At 37.0% G+C, this 23,556-nt stretch overlaps 1 protein-coding gene across 2 annotated transcripts in view; it reads right to left on the bottom strand.

Moving 5' to 3' along the window:
• The window catches only part of LOC136260544 (uncharacterized), a 37,112-nt gene that overhangs the window by 6,383 nt on the left and 7,173 nt on the right, over positions 1 to 23,556 (bottom strand). For both annotated transcript variants that reach the window (XM_066054325.1, XM_066054326.1), the window contains exons 2-37: positions 22,829 to 23,104; positions 22,457 to 22,744; positions 21,914 to 22,198; positions 17,344 to 17,622; positions 15,852 to 16,160; positions 15,497 to 15,790; positions 15,137 to 15,439; positions 14,724 to 15,023; positions 14,549 to 14,665; positions 14,144 to 14,494; positions 13,272 to 13,586; positions 12,824 to 13,132; positions 12,427 to 12,759; positions 12,070 to 12,363; positions 11,738 to 12,007; positions 9,445 to 9,762; positions 8,245 to 8,514; positions 8,132 to 8,182; positions 7,627 to 7,914; positions 7,065 to 7,418; positions 6,689 to 6,943; positions 6,584 to 6,625; positions 6,388 to 6,537; positions 6,174 to 6,338; positions 5,755 to 6,120; positions 4,171 to 4,428; positions 4,065 to 4,109; positions 1,694 to 2,017; positions 1,365 to 1,645; positions 1,052 to 1,310; positions 876 to 997; positions 721 to 828; positions 602 to 668; positions 441 to 551; positions 248 to 351; positions 30 to 187 (exon numbers count right to left, since the gene is read on the bottom strand). In XM_066054325.1, the coding sequence (XP_065910397.1) occupies positions 30 to 187; positions 248 to 351; positions 441 to 551; positions 602 to 668; positions 721 to 828; positions 876 to 997; positions 1,052 to 1,310; positions 1,365 to 1,645; positions 1,694 to 2,017; positions 4,065 to 4,109; positions 4,171 to 4,428; positions 5,755 to 6,120; positions 6,174 to 6,338; positions 6,388 to 6,537; positions 6,584 to 6,625; positions 6,689 to 6,943; positions 7,065 to 7,418; positions 7,627 to 7,914; positions 8,132 to 8,182; positions 8,245 to 8,514; positions 9,445 to 9,762; positions 11,738 to 12,007; positions 12,070 to 12,363; positions 12,427 to 12,759; positions 12,824 to 13,132; positions 13,272 to 13,586; positions 14,144 to 14,494; positions 14,549 to 14,665; positions 14,724 to 15,023; positions 15,137 to 15,439; positions 15,497 to 15,790; positions 15,852 to 16,160; positions 17,344 to 17,622; positions 21,914 to 22,198; positions 22,457 to 22,744; positions 22,829 to 23,104 (8,419 nt within the window). The remainder of the gene's footprint in view (positions 1 to 29; positions 188 to 247; positions 352 to 440; positions 552 to 601; positions 669 to 720; positions 829 to 875; positions 998 to 1,051; positions 1,311 to 1,364; positions 1,646 to 1,693; positions 2,018 to 4,064; positions 4,110 to 4,170; positions 4,429 to 5,754; positions 6,121 to 6,173; positions 6,339 to 6,387; positions 6,538 to 6,583; positions 6,626 to 6,688; positions 6,944 to 7,064; positions 7,419 to 7,626; positions 7,915 to 8,131; positions 8,183 to 8,244; positions 8,515 to 9,444; positions 9,763 to 11,737; positions 12,008 to 12,069; positions 12,364 to 12,426; positions 12,760 to 12,823; positions 13,133 to 13,271; positions 13,587 to 14,143; positions 14,495 to 14,548; positions 14,666 to 14,723; positions 15,024 to 15,136; positions 15,440 to 15,496; positions 15,791 to 15,851; positions 16,161 to 17,343; positions 17,623 to 21,913; positions 22,199 to 22,456; positions 22,745 to 22,828; positions 23,105 to 23,556) is intronic.

The following is a 23,556-nucleotide window of genomic DNA, read 5'->3' as shown; positions in this document are numbered from 1 at the left end:
ACTGTGTGTTGGTATAGTAGTAACCACACCTTATTGAAAATTCAAGTAGTTCATTAGCATTAACTAAATCAGTAGGATACTCTGAAGTGCCTTCATCTGTTCTGTTAGAAACAATAGCCAAGTTGGTAGTCAGGTGGTTTATATCTAATGTTGAAGTAGTTGATCCATTGGTTGCAGCTTGAGATATCTGAACATTAACAAGTAGCATGTTATTTTAATAGTCTATGTGTATTATACTAATATGTACCTGTGTCATGACATTGATCAGAGCTCTATACTCATAAGATGAACAGTTTGTGACTATTGGTGTTTCCCATTCACCACTGGAGTTACATAGCCTTATAGCAGTACCTACAAATTTAAGAAAACAAAAAAATGAATAGCATTAGTATTTTTTAACACATGGATATCATTTTTGATGGATATTTTTAATTCCATACCAAATCCATGTGGACAACTATTGGTGGCACTTGTGTTGGCCACACTGGTAGGCCAAGCAATTCCATAATCTGAATCAGTTTCTGTGATGCATCTAATCACACTGTCATTACCTGAATAACCGAGAGAACATCTTCAACAATAATCACTGCTATGTACGTACCACTTAGCATTGTTTGACAAGGAGTCTCATCTTTACCATTAGTAGTTGCAATGAAAGGACATTGATCCTACATACATTATATTTAATGAAATAAGCACAACTAATACTATATTGTTCACCTTGATACATGTCAATAATGTACAATTTAAGCTGATATCAGGAAAAGTGTCACGATCGCTGTCTCTGGCACACAACATACCATCTCCAGTGTATCCTTCCCCATTACACTAATAATAAGTGCAATGATAACTGCAACCATTAGTTGTAGACTCACCATACAACTGGATTCATTACACAAACAAGGATTAACTGATGTTCCAACACAAACATCCACAGTAGTTAACACATCTTCAAAAACGTCACCTACTTCTGTTGTAGGACTACACACACAGATATCTAACAATTTATAGAAATGATACAAAAAGAATTAAAACACCATACTTATCATACCAACTGAATTAAATCCTACAATTTCTCCAGACACATTAAAAACACCTTGAATAGCTTGACTGACATTCTCCAGAGAAGTACCATTATTAAGCAGTTGAACAGTAATTACATAAGGTACTAACACAGATAACTCTACTGGCAAAACACCAGTCTGTCTTCTAGTAATTCCACTACTACTACGATCCAGAACAACCACTCTATCAGGGAGTATCTCAAACTCAACACTAACAGACTCTGATCCATTGTACAAGTCTAATAGCTATAAAATTGAAGAAACTACTCAAGCACATGTGAATATAATATAGCAACAAACCTGTTCAATTTCAGGGATGGATGTAACATCACTTTCACTACTAGGTACAGGGATAAAATTGGAGTACACTACAATGTTTGATTGTCTAGTAGGACTAATACTACACTGTGATGTGTCCACTCTACCCCAGACATCATTACTAGTACAATTTCTAGTGGCATATGGACCAAACCCAAATGATGGGTTGATGTCTGTACAGAAGACTTCAGCAACAGAATTGACTTTTGTTATTGGCCACAGCACTCCATAAGAAAAGCGTTCATCATGTTCCTTCCCACATGCTACAATGTACACTAACAACTATTTTAGTGAAACAATATTTTACCCACCTGGTTCAACAGTGAGGGAAATAGTCTCAGATATCACTACATTATCATCAGGAGGACCTTGTATAATACAAGTGTAATTTCCAGTATCAGTTATGTCAGCAACAGGTAATATAATCTGGTAAAGGTTACGTGATGGGATTGAAAACTGTAGTGGAAGGGGTACAGGATCTTCATCACCCTCAGACTGAAATGAAATTGGACCAGAGTCATTAGCGGTTTCATAGTACCAGACAAACTCAAGGTCACTATTAGAAGGAAGACACTCCAGTGTAACACTTTCTCCACTAAGAACTATAATTTCATTAGTGGTTGTTATGGTTGGCACTGTAAGTAAAGAGAAGAGATAATTATCTTAATAGGAATAACATTTTTATTGTCATTACAACAACATGGGTGGACACAGGAGATAGCAATGGGAGGAGCACATTCAACAGGTATATAGTCATTATCTAGCTATTGTATAGCAGGAAAGTTTGGTGGGAGGAAGCTTTGACAAATTTGTTGTGATAGGATTTTGGCAAGAAAAAGTTTGACGAATTTGCTGTTAGCTATTACTTGACAAAGGATTTGGCAGATTTTAGTTGGTGAAACACCATTAATTATATGAATTCGCCAAATATACCAAACTTTTCTACTATACAGTATGGTGTATACATTATAATAATCTCCACTGAATTTTGCATTGAAATATTCGTGTGTTGTTATTGCATCTGAGTGGTCTATATGGAGTGCATATATCAGTGGAAATGTTGATTGTTAAGGTCTTATTTCATACGTAGTAACTGACTTAAATTTGAATATATACATGCATGAATGAATGGTACTGCTAATAGACCTCTTGAATGCTCTATTAGTAGAGTCAAGAGTTAATAATAAGAGAGGAGAGTGTCTAACGCTGTATAGGCCTGTAATAGATGATTGCACAGAAGTTAAACGGCTTCCTTTCCGTGTAACGTATAGGGTTCTAGTATTCGTTCGTTTCCTTATCGCAATTAGTTTAGCCGCACCATGATGAATCCTCGAGAATATTCGAAGACTGAACTAAACACTGAGCTGTATGACAGGGAACAGTACTTCTTCAATTGAAGAATGCTCAAAGGTAGGGTAACATGGCGACGCAGTGAAAATTCGAAGCGATACTCCGCCTTTGGTTCAGTGTTTATTGGTTTCTCAGACGCTCTCCCCCAGAGTTATCTTCGAGGTTAACAGCCACACTTCTTTACGCAAAAGAGCGATGCTCTTCGTGGTGAACATCAAGTTGAACGCACGCCCTTGTGTCTGGGATAGCCTTTGTGGTTAAAGCGAAAATATACTAGCCAGTCTGTACGTTACATGGAAAAGAAGCCGTTTAACTTCTGCGCAATCATCTATTACAGGACTATACGGCGTTAGACACTCTCCTCTCTTATTATTAACTCTTGGTAGAGTGGCTAAGCAAAAAAATCGTTCACTTTTTGATAAAAGTGCCAAATTTTGTATAACATTTGCTTAATTCATATTATTTCATATCAGATACGGTGTCATTAAAATTACCAATTATATCACACTCAAAGAACCTGACAAATAAAATAAATAGGAAATGTATTTTAGAGAAGCCACAAAGTGCTCAATAGTAAATATACTGAAACTTTGCATCTGTATAGACAAGCAAGGGATTGTCATATCCAAAAGCTGATCAAAGGAAGTGCCCATCCAGGTCATTAGCTTGCCATGTTAAGAAGCACAGAAGGTCATAGTATCTGAAGCCATAGATGTGCAACATATTATTTCTATTGGATTGTGCCTGTACTTATAACACTGAAATATTGACAGTGTTCAAAACAGTTTATTTTACCACATTTTGAAAGATTTTTTGATTGCACTTGTAAATTTGAAATACTTACATTTGTATGGTTTTCTGACCAGCTAGAAATGGGCTTATAACCTAATTTAAAGTTTTCAAACATGCCATAGGACAATGCTTTTGATGTGGCACCGTATCTCAAATGATTTAGTATACCTTTCTCAACTTCCACAGAAACTTTGGTGCTTTTATCACAAAGTGAATGAAATTTGTTGCTTATAGCCACTCTTTTATATTGGAGTATCTCAATTGCTTTAAAATTTTGAAGAAGGCCATTAAAAGTGTCCCTGTGCTCTCTCTAAATCTCCCTTAATGAACATTAACGAAGCTTCTCTGTAGCTAAATGTTTTGAGTATTGCTATGCATCAAGGTGTTAATGTATCCCGGTGGGCATTTTTCCGTGCTGGATTCTTCATTGAACAATGTACAAGCTATAATCAAACCAAAAACCTATAAAATTTTTGATCGTTCTTTTTGGAGTGTATGATTCATGTATAGCAGGAGTGAAAGAGTATGTCATTAACTTACAGTTAACAATCACTTCTATTGTGCCTATTTTATCACCAGGATATTCTGTAAAACGGTATACAAGATAAGCAGCAGCAAACTACCACAGAACTACCATCATACTTACCTACAATATAATTACCAGATGTACGTGACCCAGCCAGACCTAACTCTAATGTAAATAGTTGTGTGGAACTATCAACATCTGTTGGTATAAACTCTGTATCATTCAAGTCTAAATGTGTCACTATCAATCCTTCTTCTCCTACATTATTCAGTATTCCATCATATGACTCTATGGCTACTCTTAATATTATTGGAGTTGATAGAGTAAAATACTCCAACATGATAGGGCTGGGTGGTATAGACTGAAAGTAAATAGGACCTGTAAAAAAACACATAGTGTGCTTGATAACTAAACTACTACTACATAGGTATGTAAGTCTTTTACATTGTGTGTATGTGCTATGTGGTAAATGAGTGTGTATGTGTGTGCACCTCATACACATTCATGGCACGTTGGCAATATTGTTTGAGTACAATCTAGCCAATTCATGCTTTCAAAGTAGTATGTGTGTTGTGTTTAGACAAATATACTGTATGTAAGGTATTGTGTGACATATTATTGATGTTGTCATCATTGTGGTTTTATTGTAAGCTGAAACTGAGCTTTCAAGAAATTTAATAATAACGGAACTTTCTACTAACTGACTATATAATTAGATAACTAACAACATACCTACGTACGTATCTAACAACATTTGCCTTCAGAAAGTATAACTCAACAATAGCCAACACTATTAGTAGAGTGGCATAGTGCGATAGTTGTGCTATTTTTGATACATTTATGAATAAGTTGTACTCCTTGTGACATAATTTTTTGGATATAGAGCCATCTTATATTTGACCTTTGGTGACCTTTACAGCCATTTTTGTATTGAAAATTCATCTTTTAGGTTGTTATCTCCCTGAGGCATCATTTTGCACAGTTTCAAATTAAAGGTGCTGCTAAAACAAACTACTCAGCTTTTATTTGAAGTCAATAGGTGATTGCATTCCAAAGTTATGATCATTTATATTACCATGAAATTCTATGAATTACTTGTCCATTAGTAATTTACATCCCAAGGGCAAGGAATTTAATGACATACAAAAATGATCATAACTTTGCAGTGGAATGAGATACAAACTTCAAACAAAAATCAATATATTTCTTAGATCAACACCTTTAATTTGATACAGTGTAAAATAATGCCTCAGGGAGATAAAGACAAAAATGATTAATTTTCAGTGAAAAAATGGCTCTAAAGGTCACCAAAGGTCAAATCTGTGATGGCTCTATATCAAAAATCATATGTCATGAGAAGCACAATTTGTGTGGAGTTTCATAATTGTATCACAAAGTACACGAAATTCCCATTTTTTGGTGCTATGCCGCTCTACTATATAGATCTACAAGTAGCATGTCAATAGTCTCAGCTTTCACGTGCAACAAAATTGCATTCATCCATAACTTTTATATCACGCCTGATATAGTCAATCTAAGAGGAACAGACATATTTGCATACTACTCTCCATATACAAGGCTGTGTTGTGTAACAGGCAGAACCATTTTTCAACACTTTTGTAATGATCCCTAGCCTACTAAGCTATAAAATTTCTACTTACATTAGGATGTGTATGTATGTATGTAGTATGTATGTAAGCTTACTTGTAGTGATCACTATGCTGTACTGAAGACCGGGATTACTTTGTGACTCACACACCAAATTTGATGTAATATTAACACCAGATGTAAGAATGCTGATCCTAGACTCGTATAGAGACTCTTGCACTACCAACGTTGATACTGTGCTACCATCTGGTAATGTTATCATGTCATCGCCAATAGCTATTGAACCAGATGAAAAGTCACCAGTAGATATCACCCAAACAGGATTCTCATATCCTTGCGTTGTATAGCATCTTACATTCACTTCATCAAAAGGTACTCCTCTTTTCTGTCCACTACTCCTAATATTAATCACATTATTTTCTGGAATCACTGAAAAACGTGAGCGTCCAATGACAACTGGCTCTGTAAATATAATCACAAATAAAACACCATTTAGGGGTATATACCTCACATACTTTCAAACACATGTAATTGTATTCTCTCAAGTATTGTTGTCATAGAATCTCCTCCCACTGGAGGTATATAACAGTCAAATCTTCCATTATCATTTAATGTAGCATTTTTCAGTGTCACTTTATAAAATGGTGATTCATACTGAAGTCGTGACAGTAGTTCAGGATCTAATAAAAATATCCCAAGAATGAATATGCATCTGCATCCACTACCTACCTCCCTGCATGGATGGAATTGAAATACTACCAGTATCATAGAAATATTCCCATTCAACAGAGTAGCTAGTATCAGATGGTACACACTCTACTGTGACATCATCTCCAATTATAACTACCATTGTTTCCTCACTGACTGTTAAACTAGGAACTATAGCCAAAGTATTTAATAATTTATACTCCAATTTTATAATTACCTTCTACAGTAACGTTAACTGGTGCAATGCGGCCTCGTGCAACTATGTAAGTACAAAGATAGCCAGTAAAAACACACACAAAATGTAAGGACTATACGTACTTACCAAAATTATAAGTACCAGCAGTTGCTGTACTAGCTGGACCCAATGGGAAATCAAATATTAGTTGTGATGCATCCTCAACAATAAAAGGAGTGCTACTTACAACATCACCAGATGTAGAAATGTGTTCAATGATATAATCTTCCAACATATTTACAATACCATCTGAATTCCATATAATTTTTATTGCTATGGAAGTGTTTTGTGCATACATCACTGACAGAGGGTTAGGAACCAATAACTCAACGTAAGGATTCTCTATAAAAAGAAATCACACCATGAAAATAATAATTATCATAAAATCATTTAAGTATGTAAATGTTTCATACTTTCTCATTGTTATACAATGCTAAACAAATGCAAACATTTTAACACTTACGGGTTGTCACAATAACTGATGAATTCACAAATCCATTAGAAGTTATACATACAACTTTATCAATGTAATCATCAGGAAACAGAGATGGATTTATAATCAATTGTGTTTCATACACTGAAACACTAGATACAATGAATGCTTCTGAGCCATTACCATCTGGCAGCTGCCACACTGGGTTCTCATAGCCCCTTGCAGTATAGCAAGATAATGTTGTCATAGAAACAGGAAAGTCTTCTCCTTCTTCTTCATTCCGAGGTGCCTCAGGGAGTGGGGGTCCAACAAGCACAAGGAAATTATTGATGATATTGCCACTTGGAATGATGTTGTTAACATCATATCCGATGCTAACAGGACCTACATAAATGTGTAGTAATGCATACAGTAAATGCTATCACCTTCAAACTAGTGCTAACAATGCTTGACACACACACAACATGTACCCAGCCACTGATATAATAGATATGGCAAGTACCTACACATATAATAAAAATACTTTACACTATACAACAGTGAAGCACAGGCACACCTTAAGTAACTTACACACAATTTACACATAACTAACTTGGAATTACATTGAGTTGAAATTCATTTCCTTCAGGAAATCCAGAAACAGCACAAGTGTACAGACCACTACTGCTAACATTCACACTATCCAACACTAAGGTGTGTACACTATTACCCACTACTGTGGTTGTGGCAGTGATATTTCCATCCTGGTACCAGTCAACAGTAAAATTAAACAAACTGTCAGGAAATGTTTCAATTCCCGAGAACAGTATGGTACAAAATAGCTTCACTGTCTGTCCAACAAGTTCATATGTCGTTGACTCATTGATTGAAGTACTGGGAGCTATTGCATGATTAATAGATTCACATATTTACTGATGTAGTTATGTACGTATGTATGTATGTATGCAAATCAAAGTTATATACACCTAACAATAGGAGATTTCTAATAGGAAATTAATTTAAGTATTTAAATAATGTTTTCAAAACAGAAGCTCATTAATATAAAAATTCAAACACATACAGGACAATAGATATAAACTGTAATTAATAGAACTTACATATTACTTCAACAATAGTATCAGCAGTAAGATTTGATTCTCCTGAAAATTCTAAAAGAATATTTAGTAGAAATAAAATAAACAAACCTGTATTACCTGTATTCACTGCTAACCTGCTAAGAATATGTACCGCCCACTATGAATTATATCAGCTCTAGGTATGACTAGTTGAAACGTATAATCTGAAATAATTTCAATGTCAGAGCTGTTAAAGGTCTCTACTGTGATGCCAACATTATTGCGTCTCTCAATACTATAATCTGTTAGATTTGTCAATACACTGCTGGAACCATTTGAGCTCACAGCTACTATGAACTGTATGGTGAAGGTGCTGGAGTATGGAACTTGTATTGACTCTCCAGTAGCATAGACAAAAGGTTCTTCTACAAACATACAAGATCATACATCTTCACAGTCAACACTCGAACACACACACACACAATAATAATAAAACACTATCAGTGATTTCAATAAAACCAATTAACAGTTAGCTGAAATAATTAGAAAATTGTGTTAACTGTTGGTTGTATTATATATAATTTCATTCAATGTTACAATACAAAAAAATGCATTTTGATATACCAATACGCAGAGTCTTTACCAAACAGTATAAATGTAACACTACAATAAGGTAAAGGATGAAATTTATTTATTTATTTATTTATTAATGCTTTACAGCACAAGTGCTGAAGGTCTGTAGGACACCTGGTCCTACAGCCTGCTCAAAGACTTTAGCTACTTAGACTTTAACTACTTAAGTTGTGTTTGAAAAGTTGGAGAAAAAATCCATGACTGGACCTAGGTGGCCTCGAACCTGCAGCCATCCGATTTACGCTCAAACGCTTACAGGAGTCTACCAGGTGGTCAGGATGTTTTCTCCTTGTTATTTTCATGTAATTATATCCATAGGAATTCTAGAGAGTAACTCATTATCTCTAAGTATCCCAAGTAGAACCAAATGGACACTAGATGGAGTAAGGTTTAAGAAACTAGTGTGACAGGTAACAAACTCTGTGCTCCTTCCTCCAAATATTATACAGGCAGAAAAGTAGATTCAGCAGACAGCCAAAATTTGAACAAATTTGCTCCAGGAATTGTACCACCAACTTTACATGAAAAATTCTTTTCTCTTCATTATGTGCACACTTTACAAAAAAATTGGCCTAAAACTCAAATGTGTTGCACATGCAAAAGTAGAATTATATGATGTTTATCGTGATACTGTAATGTGTTGCTATTGTTATGAATCAATTATGAAATATGAAGATTCTTAATCCATTTTGTATAGGCTTTCATCAGCAGTAAAATCTTACCTGTAGTAAGAAGATAATGAGCAAAAGCTTGGGATTGCTGAGAACTACAAGCAACTCCCAAACTATTAGACAGATTTGCCATACTGATACTGACTTCAATTGCATTATCAAATTCTTTAACAGTAAAAGTTGGTCCTTCAGTTGTAAAATGCACTCCATGTGGTAAAGGACGTGGCAACTCATCATGAACAATATCTATCTGAAGATCACGACTCCCTTCACCATTGGCACAAATAAGAGTAACAGATTGTAGCAGCTCTTCATTGTACACAGCAAACTGAGGTAGCTCTACTTCATTACTGATGAATGCTACTTCCTCTGGTGGGCATAATAAATAATTTCAGTGCAAACACTGTATGCATAAAATGTTACGCATTAAGTACATACCATAATTTGCTTTTTTTGTTGTAAAATAATTTTTGCATGCCAAAACTTGTACAAAAATTTCTTAAACTAAACTTTTTTATGAACTACTCTAATAGAGCAGTCATTCACATAAACTATGCAAAAATATTTTTTACACAAAAAGTTTCATCACTAATTTTTTTTGCACAAAAATAAATTGAATTACGGTACATACATACATACATACATTAATACATACATACATACATACATACATACATACATACATACATACATACATACATACATACATACATACATACATACATACATACATACATACATACATACATACATATATACATACATACACACATACGTACACACACACATACACACATACATACATACGTACATACATACATACATATGTACAGACATACATACATATTTTAGAGCTGGGCGATATACCGGTATTGTTAGTAATCTGTGATATTGAAGTCATACCGGTTTTGATACTGCCTGTTTTGTTTAATACCGCCATACTGTCTGGGCACTATGGCCTCCCTATGGGCTTGTATCATCCCACATTAAGAAGGTTACCAGGCATGTGACAATATTTGTAGGCAGGTGCTGATGTAGTCAGCTAACCAAACTATGTAAACAAGTTTGTTTGTGGTAATTTATACCTGAGGTTTGCTGAGCTATTTGGTGCTTTTGTTGAGGTAAATAGCAGTTACTTTAATACCAATGGCTTTACCATTAATACTGCATGATACTTTTATGGAAGGTATGCCGTTTGTTATTTTTCAATACCGCCCATGCACTAACATACATATGTACATACATACATACATACATGCACACACACATACATACATACATACATACATACATACATGCATACATACATACATACATACATACACACACACATACATACATACATACATACATACCTACATACATACACACACACACATATACACACACGTACACACACACGTACACGTACACACACACGTACACGTACACACACACACGTACACGTACACGTACACACACACACACACACACACACACATGCACACACACACGTAACACTTTCACACTTCAGATCAAAGGAGCTGCCTGTACTACATTTCGTATGTAGCCCAGCTAGCCAGGCTACATATGAAATGTAGCCGGTCTACAACTGGGTAGTGATTATATAGACGTTGATGCTGAAATCGATTGTGGGGATCGATCAACACTCATGTGATTAGGATACACGACTTGGATTTTGCTATGAAAACCATTCAGACGGAGAGCATTTTGTTATCCTCGCCATCCTACGAGTTGAAAAACGTTGGGCTAAGGTGACAACTAGTGCTATAGCTTATTCATTGATTGTTTCCACACGTTTTTGAATACAGACACGCCCCCATCACAAAGCTACTACTCTGCACGAAGTAACCACTCTACAAGCAAGCTTACCTGCTAGGCCTTTAGTGAACTGCGTAGGTTTTCCATAAACAATTCAATAGCACTGATTAAAACATCAAACTCGCGTAACGGAAATTCTCCGTGATATCTCTAGGATATGTCTGTTTATCATAACTGAACGTAACCAGAACGTACTAGCTGCTGGCCAATAATCGAATATTGTAGGTATGCATATACAATACATCCAGTGGCTGCACTCGTATTGGCTTGGGTGATTGATCACCCTGTACAGGCTATCAGTGTTACATATTAGCTGTAACACGGGGCATTCAGGCTTTGCTTGATATGTATACCCTCATGCCCATGTTACAACTATTACATACATACATACATACATTCATACATACATACATACATATATACATACATACATACATACATACGTACGTACGTACATACATATATACACACATACATACATACATACATACATGCGTACATACATATATACATACATACATACCATTTATAACAATCACTTCAATGGCAATAGTAGTACCAGCAGCAGAACAAGTGTATGATCCACTATCACTTTTGGTGATACTTTTGATTGTCAGCATGTGGTCTATCCCGGTTGGGCTAAATGTGTACTTGGATTCATCTGCAGTTATTGGTACGGTATCTTTCTGCCAGTTGATTACTATGCCAGTGTCATCAGGTATACATGATATTGTAATATCTTCTCCTACTCTGCCAGCTGCATACTTAGCAGGTTTTGGGATGATTGGAATAGCTACAATATATAAATGCAATATTACACACATTATCCTTAAACAAGTAATAGCAAATACATACTTGATACAAACACTGTGACCGAAGGGGATACTTGTACTCCATTAAACTCCAAGAAAAATTCCATTCCATTCAAGTCAGACTGGACATCTGATAGCTGTACATCATAAAAGCCGTTTCCTTCATCTACTAATTCAATTTCAGCTACTACACTTGTATTAACTTTAACACTAGACAGTACATCTAGTGAATTGTTAACTAATACAATGCGATATGTGTAGAGGACAGTACTGCTCACAGTAGCATAAATGGGAGAGCTTGATTGTGGCGTAATGTACACTCCAGGAAGAGTAGCATCTAACCATACAAAACATAACAATGTGTTACACTGTTTATATGTGTGTGCTATCGCTGGCTTACTTGCTATAAAAACTGTAATTTCTTGTCCTGTTGACAGTGATCTGCAAGTCACATTTCCATTGAGTATTACAGGAAATTCTGTAAAGACAGCTTGGGAATAAATGTCGAAAACACTAAATGAATAAAAAGAATCATCTTCGGCAAGCTCTGAGTTGGTAAAGGTTATCTCTGTATTGCTACCATTGTTTAGGTTGTAACATCGTAAGTCCAGCCTGAATACAGAATTCTCAGTGACTGGAATAACAAGGACGCTTCCATCCTTGGGGTGGTCAGTCCTGAGAGGTGGGCTCTCAAAAGGAGTTGCATAACTCAAAGCCACAAACGAAAAGATATCTAAGTGTTCAAGTGAATTTACATTACATTTATAGTCTACTCAATTAAATGCATACAAACGTACCAGAAATTATCAGAACATCAAAAGCAGCTTCTTCACCAAATATTGGAGCAATCACAGGTGATATTTCAATATTAAAGCGACACAAATACAAACCACTGTCTTCTGCTGTTGAATTCTTTAATGTCAACATACTACCATTACTAACAGGCTGGACAATGGCACGTGGATCTTCAGACAACAGCCTCTCGGGACTAGTAAGATCCCTCCAATAAATCCATTCAATTGGTAAGTTACTGGGTACAGTTAAACAGGTCAGAACAAGATCCCCAGGTGTGGTGACATTCCGGTCTCTAGGACCTTCCATAATGTCTATACAATAAAAAAATCACACAATACATACTTTACAACATACTGCATACTAGGGTGAAAAGAGATAGAGCAGTCTCAGATAGTTTGTTGGGTATCTTATAGGTATTGATACGTATCTGTTACAACCCTTATAACATACCTGCATAAACTGGTGAGATTGTAATATCTGTAGAACGTAGAAAAATATGTATAAATCTTCCAGGCAGACTGAAATCAGGTGAAATATCCATAGGTAAAAATATATCCAGTCTTCCAGTGTGTGAATCATAATCGGCTATTGTAAGGCTCGTCCCATCACCACTGTCAACTAGGAATACGTTCAGGGCTAACTGGCCTGCCCTAACTGTTTTACCAAAACTGTTAACAATGTGAGCAGCTATTGCAATAGTCAAATTTTGGGACTGCAAGAAATAAACTGGCAAAGATGTCACAAGCTCCAATGAAGGACCACCTCCTAAATGTGACCAACCATATTACAATAAAATGATATAGCATGGAGAAATTACTATACATATTATACTAAACTAAATGTGTGGATACCTTTAAATTCCATAATCATTGAAAATATTCACTTAAAAGTAACACCTACAAATGAGATGTCTGCTACATCAGCTCATTATAGCTATCAAAAATGCTAGCAGCTAGACCCAAGTAACACTAATACCAACATAGATGGTACTTTAGTAATGGAAGACAAGCTTGCAGTACACTTGGATGCTCACTGCAATGAAGAGCATGGAACTACCAGTAATCTAGTCCCATGCCCTGACTGAGTTCCCTCATGGGTGGGGTCTAATGATCTATTTTGTGGGATATAATGTTAAACTTTGTCAATACAAATTTTTTGACGGCAATTTCTTGTCTGATTAATAATAAACCAATATTTTCATTTCCATATAGGGAACAATTACAGCCTGTAGTACCCTGTTGAAAGTTTATCCAAATCTGCACTATAGGTACTTATTATAACTACTGTTATACTTACAAGTGGTACATGCAATTACATAATACCTGTGATAATTTGAATTGATTGTGACAATAAACTATCAGTTGTCTCACAAGTGAAGTATCCATCAATTGGCTGGCTAGCAATCAACACAGTTTGTAAAAATGGATCTACTCCTCTCAGTACTGTTGTAATAGTAACAGCACTACCATTCAGTGTAACATTACCACCATCAAATGGGACTATAGTTGTACTACCCATTACATCAATGATCCATGTTCCTCTTGTATTGATCACAGAAGCTACAAGACTTTGACAGGTAATCTCAAATGGTCCAAAGTGATAGAACGGATGATGAATAAAAACATCCGTGTCTTCATATATTTCACCATATATGGTAAAATAAATTGGTTGAGCTATTGATAGATGCAGAAATTTTACTCAAACTGAATTAATAGTATCACACTTACATATACAACTTGTTTGGATCAACATTTGCCCATTAGGACAACCACAAAAAGATGGTACTGAAGTATTACATTGTTCCTCACAATTCCTGTTGTCAATAGAGCAATCATTGGGCAAACCTGATAAGATGTAATATGTAATACATCGCCACTCAGTGTATACATTGCATGCACTCACTTTGAACTGTTAACATTGCAAAAAATAGGGTTTCCACAGGCGCAGTGCACTGCACAAATACATTATTAAGGCTCAAAGTAGCATTAGTAAAAACCAGTACACTATTGGCAGGTGGCAGTATATAATATTGTGAAGTGTTCATACTAATAAAGTTAGGTGGTGAGTCTTCCATTTGGATGCTCCACTGCACAGGAACTAGTCGTCCATTGTTACCATTCAGACGACATTCAAATATGGCATTTTGTCCTTCAAATATAGTCTGGTCTGTTGGTTCTGCTTCAGAACTCACAACAGTTAAAGCTGTAAAATAGAAAATAATAATAAGATATTGGTAACAACAGGCCCTGGAGCTTATAAATTCCAAAGGTGTGACTTGCAGTGCTTATGAGCTCCTGGTAATAAATATCACTCACGGTCCACTGTTACTACAACTGGATCAGTTGTGAGTCTGTTGCCACGAAAAAACAGCTCAACGTTGAAAAATGCAAACTGAGGTAGACCACTGAAAATAACATCAAACATATCATTGCCACGATCAACTACAAGTGGATCAGATAGTGGCTCATCATAATCATTGTCTACCACTATGTTAGCAGTGACATTGAGAGAATCATTCACTAAAACTATCAGAAAGGTGATCACTGCATCATCTCCTTCTACTATTGTTAGAGGAGATGGGGTCAGAGCAATGGCAGCTCCTCCCGCTGATGTTGCATCTAAATGTGAAATGAACACATTATTCATTTAGTTGTAAAATTAGAAATACAACTTACTAGCCACAAACACTCTTTCTTCCCTTCCAGAAACACCTGAACTACATATAAAAAAGCCATTTAAGTTAGGTGGAAAATTTGGTATTTGTACTGTAGTAAATTCTGTAGAACTGTCATCTATGAGAAATCCAGAAGCCGTCAAGTTAAATGAAGAAAACCTAATCTGCGGAACAGCATCTACACCAAACGCCAGACATGAGATTATTAATCTAGACACATTAGGCAGTAGAAGATAGATACTATTGTTCATCAAAAACTCATCATTATCCATTGTCACCACTACACTGAGAGTGTCTGTAAAATACCCAATACAGTGTAAGAATCACATAAGTACTTGTGAACACAAAACACAAACCTGGTGATATAATAACACGAAAGGTCACATTTAACGTGTCAAAAGGAGGCACTGCACCACTGCAGCGATATTCCCCTCCATCATCATTTGTCACATTGCTTATTCTCAGGGTTGATCTTGACCCAGTTGGCTCAAAAGATACACGAGGGTCTCCAGTAGATATTTCTACATAATTTTCACCACTTCCTGTAACAACTATCTTGTGCCACACAACTGGGAGGTCACTTGGTCCAGTCACACATGTAATATTGAGCTCATGACCAACCGCATAAAAGTTATCCTCTACACTAGTAGAAGTTTCAATAATTCCTGGGGGATAAGAAAGCATCTTGAGAACAATACCTCAACATTCAGGATATCATATTGTAATAATAACACTGTCATTAACTATGATAGTACATTAATACTAAGATCCACCTGAAAAGAAAGATAATTATTCCTTGAGAGATAATCCACCCAAAACTAGTTTTATGATCATCAATACTGGATTGGCACAGCTGACACAATTACAGATATAGCACTAGAAGACTTAAAAGCATCTTAAGACACTCTAGTTAATCTTCTTCATGATTGTGTTAATTTTTCATGGCTTTGGTATCAGCACCTAGCAGTTCAGATACTTACATGTATAGCTAAGCATCCCCACTGTTTGGAGGACTTATGATGTATATTGCATATAACAAACCCAACACTGGAACCACACCCCTTAACTAGTGATCATGAACACACTCTAATAAAACAGTCAGTATTCTAACAGAACATCATGTATGCTACAAGTAACATTGAATACATTCCCATATTTAAAAAAAAATAATGAGTATGGGATGCATTCTTTGACCCATTTTCTGTTTAGCCTTATAATTAGCTAGGAGTAGATTAAGTAATCTGAAAGTCTCCCATTTCTGTTTATTAGGTTAGATGATCCAAAGGTTGCAGCACACGTTGCTGTCAGACCTTCAGTACAGAAATAAGTGGCATGAAAGAAAAGTTTAAAGAATACCTACTTTGGCTTACATTACAAATGAATACCTATAGACTTTCAAGTGTCATGGAAGTGAATGAGTGTATCATGGCCTATGGAAATAAGCGTGGCTTAGTTCATTTCATGTAAACAGGGCAAATAGGTTCCTTTATATGGTGAGCAGCATAATACACCTTGTGCTTAACAAGTAACAGACCAATTAGTATTTGCTAACCACAATTATACAATGGATTTGCAGCATTCTCTTAATGTATAAAAGTTTTGATATATTAGTGTGTGTGTGTGTGTGTGTGTGTGTGTGTGTGTGTGTGTGTGTGTGTGTTTTGTTGATTTTTATGCCATGACAAGTAAAGATTCTTCCCACAATCATGCCATCTGTTTCAGTACTTTTTAGCACATGAATCCTATGAAATAATAATTTTAGATACATTGTATATGCATATATTATGTAAATACACATTCCTGTACTAGCAGTTGTAGGATTTGAGGTTCACTTTCATCTAAACATACCTCCTAGTAATGCTGAAGCATTAACACTTCCTAAGAAATTAGCAGCAATGCAGTTGTAGGTCTGAAAGTCATCCAACTCAGAAACGGGTATAATTAGTCTGGAAGTGACTGTGGTAGTGTTTATCATTGTTGGAACAGCAGCGATGTCCAAATTTTCCTGGTTAGCATAGTCCCAAGTTATGATTGGTGCAGGGTTACCAATTACAGTGCAAAAAAGATCAACATCGTATTCCATTCTTGCTGCAGTTGTCATGGGCTGTTGTATAATAACAGGAGGAGCTGTAAGGAAGCAATCAATACATCATAAAACTAGTAATTTATTTGACACACACTCAACACATAGTACATACATAGCAATACAGTGTATACAATATATATATACACATAATATATGCACGCATACACGCATGCAAGCACACACAAACATACCATATAGCGGGTTTATCTTGCAAGTAATTTATGTATGAAACTAAAACTACATGATGCTTAACTCGTGAGGTGACAAATTAGTGACATTAAATTCCTTGAATTAATTTATTACTCATTCCAAAAAGATAGAAATCACCAATTAGTTTCACATAGGTGTGTTTCCTTACAGTCATGATAAATTTATGGTGGCACGAAAAGCAGGGAAGCTGTTTTGCATTGCTTAGCAATGTTCAGTGAAACATGCTAGAGGAAACATGAGATGTGTAGGGAATGAGCAATTGATCGAGCTGTTATAAAAAAATGAAAAAGCTATTATCATACAGTACCGTACTGTATATTAGGGATCATGGAGATTTGGGCTTTCCTATCCAAAAAAATCACCCAAAAACCAGCTTCACAACTCCATCCTGGCACCTTGGCAGTATTAGTTAGGTATAACCAAGCCCAAAAGTGCTTTCAGTACGATCCTAAAGGCTTCCAATAGATTGTTACAAAATTTAAAAAAAAACTTATTCAATGGAATTTTCTACTGCCTGCCTGCCTGCCTGCCTGCCTGCCTGCCTGCCTGCCTGCCTGCCTGCCTGCCTGCCTGCCTGCCTGCCTGCCTGCCTGCCTGCCTGCCTGCCTGCCTGCCTGCCTGCCTGCCTGCCTGCCTGCCTGCCTGCCTGCCTGCCTGCCTGCCTGCCTGCCTGCCTGCCTGCCTGCCTGCCTGCCTGCCTGCCTGCCTGCCTGCCTGCCTGCCTGCCTGCCTGCCTGCCTGCCTGCCTGCCTGCCTGCCTGCCTGCCTGCCTGCCTGCCTGCCTGCCTGCCTGCCTGCCTGCCTGCCTGCCTGCCTGATCCCTTCAGGCAGGTGTAACTCGATAACGGCTAAGGCTACAGACTTGATTTTTTCTCTGTTCGATGTCGCTTCATCCGAGACATGCCTTTTGGCATACCACAGTACGTACAATGCACGCATCATGGACTTACCTTCGTCCTCCTTTGTGCCCCATTTCTTTTTGCTGACAGCCAAAGGGGTCGATTCGTGGTAGCGTGATGCATGTCTTCCCTACAGTATGTTTGTAAACGGCAATCGTCTGTATTTTCCGTGGTGACTGCAGAGTCTTCGTTTGTAAGGCTGTGTAACGGGATGAACACATAGCTGAAAGCGAAGTGTTATAGCCGCTGCACTTATGAGGCAGTAATTGATAGTTGAGGGCACGCGAATCGTTGTATTTTTGTGGTGACTGAATTGTTGCAGAGGCACTTCTTTTACTGTTTTTCGTCTGTAGCACTGTGTAATGGGCTGAACATGGCTGAAATCGAAGCATGATGGCCACTGTACTTTCGAAGCAGTTTGTGATAGCTGGGGCATGCGTTCAGATGAAAACAAAATACTGGTGCCATCCTTTCTTTTGATGCGGTATGCGTGGGTTCACCAGTCATAATAATGTTACAAAAAATGTAAACAAACAAGTTAAAGGAAAAATTAAAAATTTTAAATTCGATTAGGGATCATAGAAAAAAAAAAGGAGGGAAACAAGGGAGGTTGCCTACACCTCCAGATATACTAGTGAACATTTAATCCCTAATTCAGTCTACCAACATAAACAAGCACCTGGTTTGTTGGGGAATGTTCCCACATAGCAGTTTATAGATGCTATAAACCTAGGAACCAAACCTACAAAAAAACAGCAAAAATCTATCAATAGAAACTGTAGCTAGCACATTATGTTCATGAATTTTAAGAATCAAAGCAAAGCTGAGGTTTAGATCTGAGAGCCTGGTCTCTAACTGACTTAGAAATTAGATACAGGTGGAGTCATTGTGGGAATGGATTACGTAGATGTCGTTTTAAAATTGTCACACAATCTCAACATGAGTGTGGAAGACTGAACATGTTTTTGTCGATGAAGAGAAATTAAAGCTAGCACCTTATCACTGCTTCCTGACGATGGATGCTAGTGAAGATAAATGTGTCAACAAGAAAACTGGCCAGCCCAGTTGCTGCCATTGCACCTGCCATGGTGTTACAAAAGTGTGAAGAACTGATGCATTAATAAAACAGTTGGAAGACAAGGCTTGAGTAACTATGATGGTGACAAGTTGTCATAAGTTGTTAGCCTATTAGGTTGTGCGCAACAGCAGTATAAAGACCAGGAACGGTTTGTGTACAGACCACACCTACATCAGATAACAAAAAATTCTATAAGGAAGCTTACCCATTTGATAATGTATTTAGTATAAGACGAAACACACTTAAAACATTCTAGAAAACAGATGGGCACTAAATAAAATGAATGGAGTGATTAAACTCATGTTGCTTTTGTGACTTCACCCACTGTAGGCTATTAGCCTGGAAGAGCATATAGCAAATCAGTGATTGAAAATGAGATTTACAATACGTTTTTCTGATAGCAGGTATTTAATCATTTAATTAGAGACCTGCTAGCAAGTGGATTTTAAAGACCTCATTATCTCCTAAAGATAAAAGTACTTTATGTATACTATATTCTAAATATTGCAAAGTGCCCTAAACGCAAGATTAAAATCCTTGTAATAAAATCCTGCTATATGGCACATAGGTCATACATAAAAGCAAAACGCAAGGCCTTCAGCTGCCACTACGTGATCACGTTGCCCAGTGGCCAGCACTGGGGCACCTGTGTGTTACTCAGGTGCTATGAGTCAGCGCAGGCATGCCCTCCTGGGACAGGACTAGTAACCCGCAGGAGGCTGTACCATGTCTCACAGGTGAAGGTGTGGACACCCGAAGTCTCACTTGGACCTTCAACTGCTATGCGAGACATGGACAGTTGAGCATTTGCTTCTCCAGTTTACACTAGGTACCCATTGATGTTACAGCTGGGTGGGCTGCTTCCCCAGTTGGCACCAGGTACCCATTGATGTTACAGCTGGGTGAGCTGCTTCCCCAGTTGGCACCAGGCCCCATTTTAACAGCTGGGTAGACTGGAACAGTGGGAGTAAAGTTTCTTGCACAAGGAAACAACAACAACAACACCAAAGTGGCCCAGCTGGGAATCGAACCTGGAACCTTACATACATACACGCATGCACACACGTTTCTGAATACGGACCACATCCCCATCATAAAGTTACCACTCTGCACGAAGTAATTACTCTACAAGCAAGGTTACCTATCTAGGCCTTTAGTAAACTCTGTAATTATTCCATAAACGATCCAATAGCACTTATTAAAACATTAAACTTGTTTAGCCAAAAATCTCTGTGATATATCTAGGATTTGTCCATTCATCTTAACTGAATGTAAAGAGCGTACTAGCTGCTGACCCATAATCAAAATTTTTAGGCATGCATATGTAATATATCCAGTGGTTGCACTCGTATTGGCTAGGGTGATTGATCACCCTGTGCAAGTTATCAGCCATACAGATGGAAGTGTTATATTTCATATGTAGTCCGGCTACATACAATATGTAGACCTCTGATCTGAGGTGTTAAAGTGACACATACATACATACGTACATGTAATAGGCATGAAGGCTTTGCCTGATATGTATGCCTGACTGCCTGAGGGTCGCAGGCCCGAGGGCAGAAAGCATACGTATCAGGAAAAGCCTGAATGCCACGTGTTACAGCTACTTACTAGGCTGATAGCCTGTACAGGGTGATCAATCACCCAAGCCAATATGAGTGTAGCCTCTGGATGTATTATATATGCATACATAAAATTTTTGAATATGGGTTAGCAGCTAGTACGTTCTGGTTACGTTTGGTTATGATAACCGGACATATCCTAGAGATATCACGGAGAATTTAGGTTACGCGAGTTTATTGTTTTAATCAGTGCTATTGAATCATTTATGGAAAAAGGACAGAGTTCACTAAAGGCCTATACAGGTAAGCTTGCTTGTAGAGTGGTACTCCGTGCAGAGTGGTAGCTTCATGATAGAGGCGTGTCTGTATTCGAAAACGCATACATACATACATACATACATACATACATACATACATACATACATACATACATACATACATACATACATACATACATGCATGCATGCATACATACATACATACATACATACATACATATATACAAATATACATACATACATACATACATACATACATACATACATACATATATACAAATATACATACATACATACATACATACCTGCTTCACTCAGGAATGCTGAACTACTGGCTGATGTTCCAAACTCATTAGTAGCTGTACAAGTGTACCACTGGTTCAAGTCAGATAGTGATAAGTTAGTGAGTGTTATCGTAGACATAGCAGTGCCTGGTATTATTGATTGACCAGAAAACGCAATATTCTCACTACTATTACTACTCCAAATTATCATAGGAGTTGGATTACCCCTTGCAGTACATGTGAATGACACATCATCACCTACTATGGCTACTACATCCAGAAGTCCTTCACTTATACTGGGATGCCCTAAACAAGTAAAAAAAAAAAGATGAAAATGATGACAAATACTCTGTAATGAGCTTTTAGTAGGACTACATTTTTTGTACAAAGCTTTCTGTGTTCAGCATGATACTGTAAGATATTTAGTATCATGAAATACTATTCTTAGAAATTTCCGCTAAAGGCTGCCTTGGTTGATTCACAAAAACTTGGACACCACGTAATACATAAAACCTGAATATACAGCTGATGCAAGCATCATGCTATTACTTACACAAAACTTACTTCCTTCATCAATTAATGATGATGGTGTCATTGCTATATCAAACACATTAGCATACACACATGTGTAAGAGTGGCCGATATTTGCAGCACTAATGTTAGTAAATGTTAGTTGATAAACAGATGTAACACCATCAAGTGGGATGACATTGGTTGAAGGAACACGACCTTCAAAGGCAGTGCTCTCCCATCTAACAGTAGGAGGAGGGAACCCCATAACTGTGCAGTTGAGGATAACATCTTGGCCTGGGAATGCTATGATGGATTCTGGCAATTCAATGATTTCAAGCACTGAAAATAAAATAAATATACAAATCATTAGTTTGCATTTAACTAAAATTTTCAAGTAACACAAATTAAGTGTGGGCCACATACCTCCTAAAACTACTGTAAGATTCTCAGAGTCGATGAGAGACACACCATGGCAGGTATAATACTGGTAATCATGAATTTGTATGTTACTTATCGTTATTTGTGAAAATGTTGTGCCTTGACCAACACGCATATCTGCACTAGGAGTAATGCTAGAACTACTATTGCTACTCCATGTCACGGTAGGGGCTGGCTCCCAAGAAAGTGAACAGTTGAATATGACAGTATCACCAATTTGTGCCTGTGTGTTGGCAGGTGCTTCAATAACATCAAGTTGTGCTAGTAAAATAAATACATCAGTTTATACACAATTACATGTAAGATTTGTAAACGTGAGTTAAATTATTGCCTATACTGTACATACTGTACACACGTAACTAAATATACCGTATACCCAAATGTTTTTTTTGTTGTATGTACATTTCAGTTATGTACTTTGTGGGGATTTTTGTATTTCGAATGCCACTATGGCCAGGAATTTTTGGATTTTAAATTTCACACACCAAAAATCAATATGAAGATTCTTTATACGTACTTGACCACATGGCTACGAAGGATCTGAACTTCTATCTCAAGCTTCATTCTGATAACCAAAGTGCATAGCAGTAAATCGCAGACAATGATTGATGCTGTGAACCGATAAGCGGTGGCAAGCCCGATAGGGAAGGATGACCAAGGCAGCAGTAAGACACGAAGTGAATACATCAAAGTAACTGGCAAGGACAGTCATT

This window comes from Dysidea avara, chromosome 7 (genome assembly GCF_963678975.1).
Source record: "Dysidea avara chromosome 7, odDysAvar1.4, whole genome shotgun sequence".
NCBI classification, from domain to species: Eukaryota; Metazoa; Porifera; class Demospongiae; order Dictyoceratida; family Dysideidae; genus Dysidea; species Dysidea avara.
The sequence above is the reverse complement of the archived record's forward strand: the minus strand, read 5'-3'. Positions and strand labels throughout refer to the sequence as shown.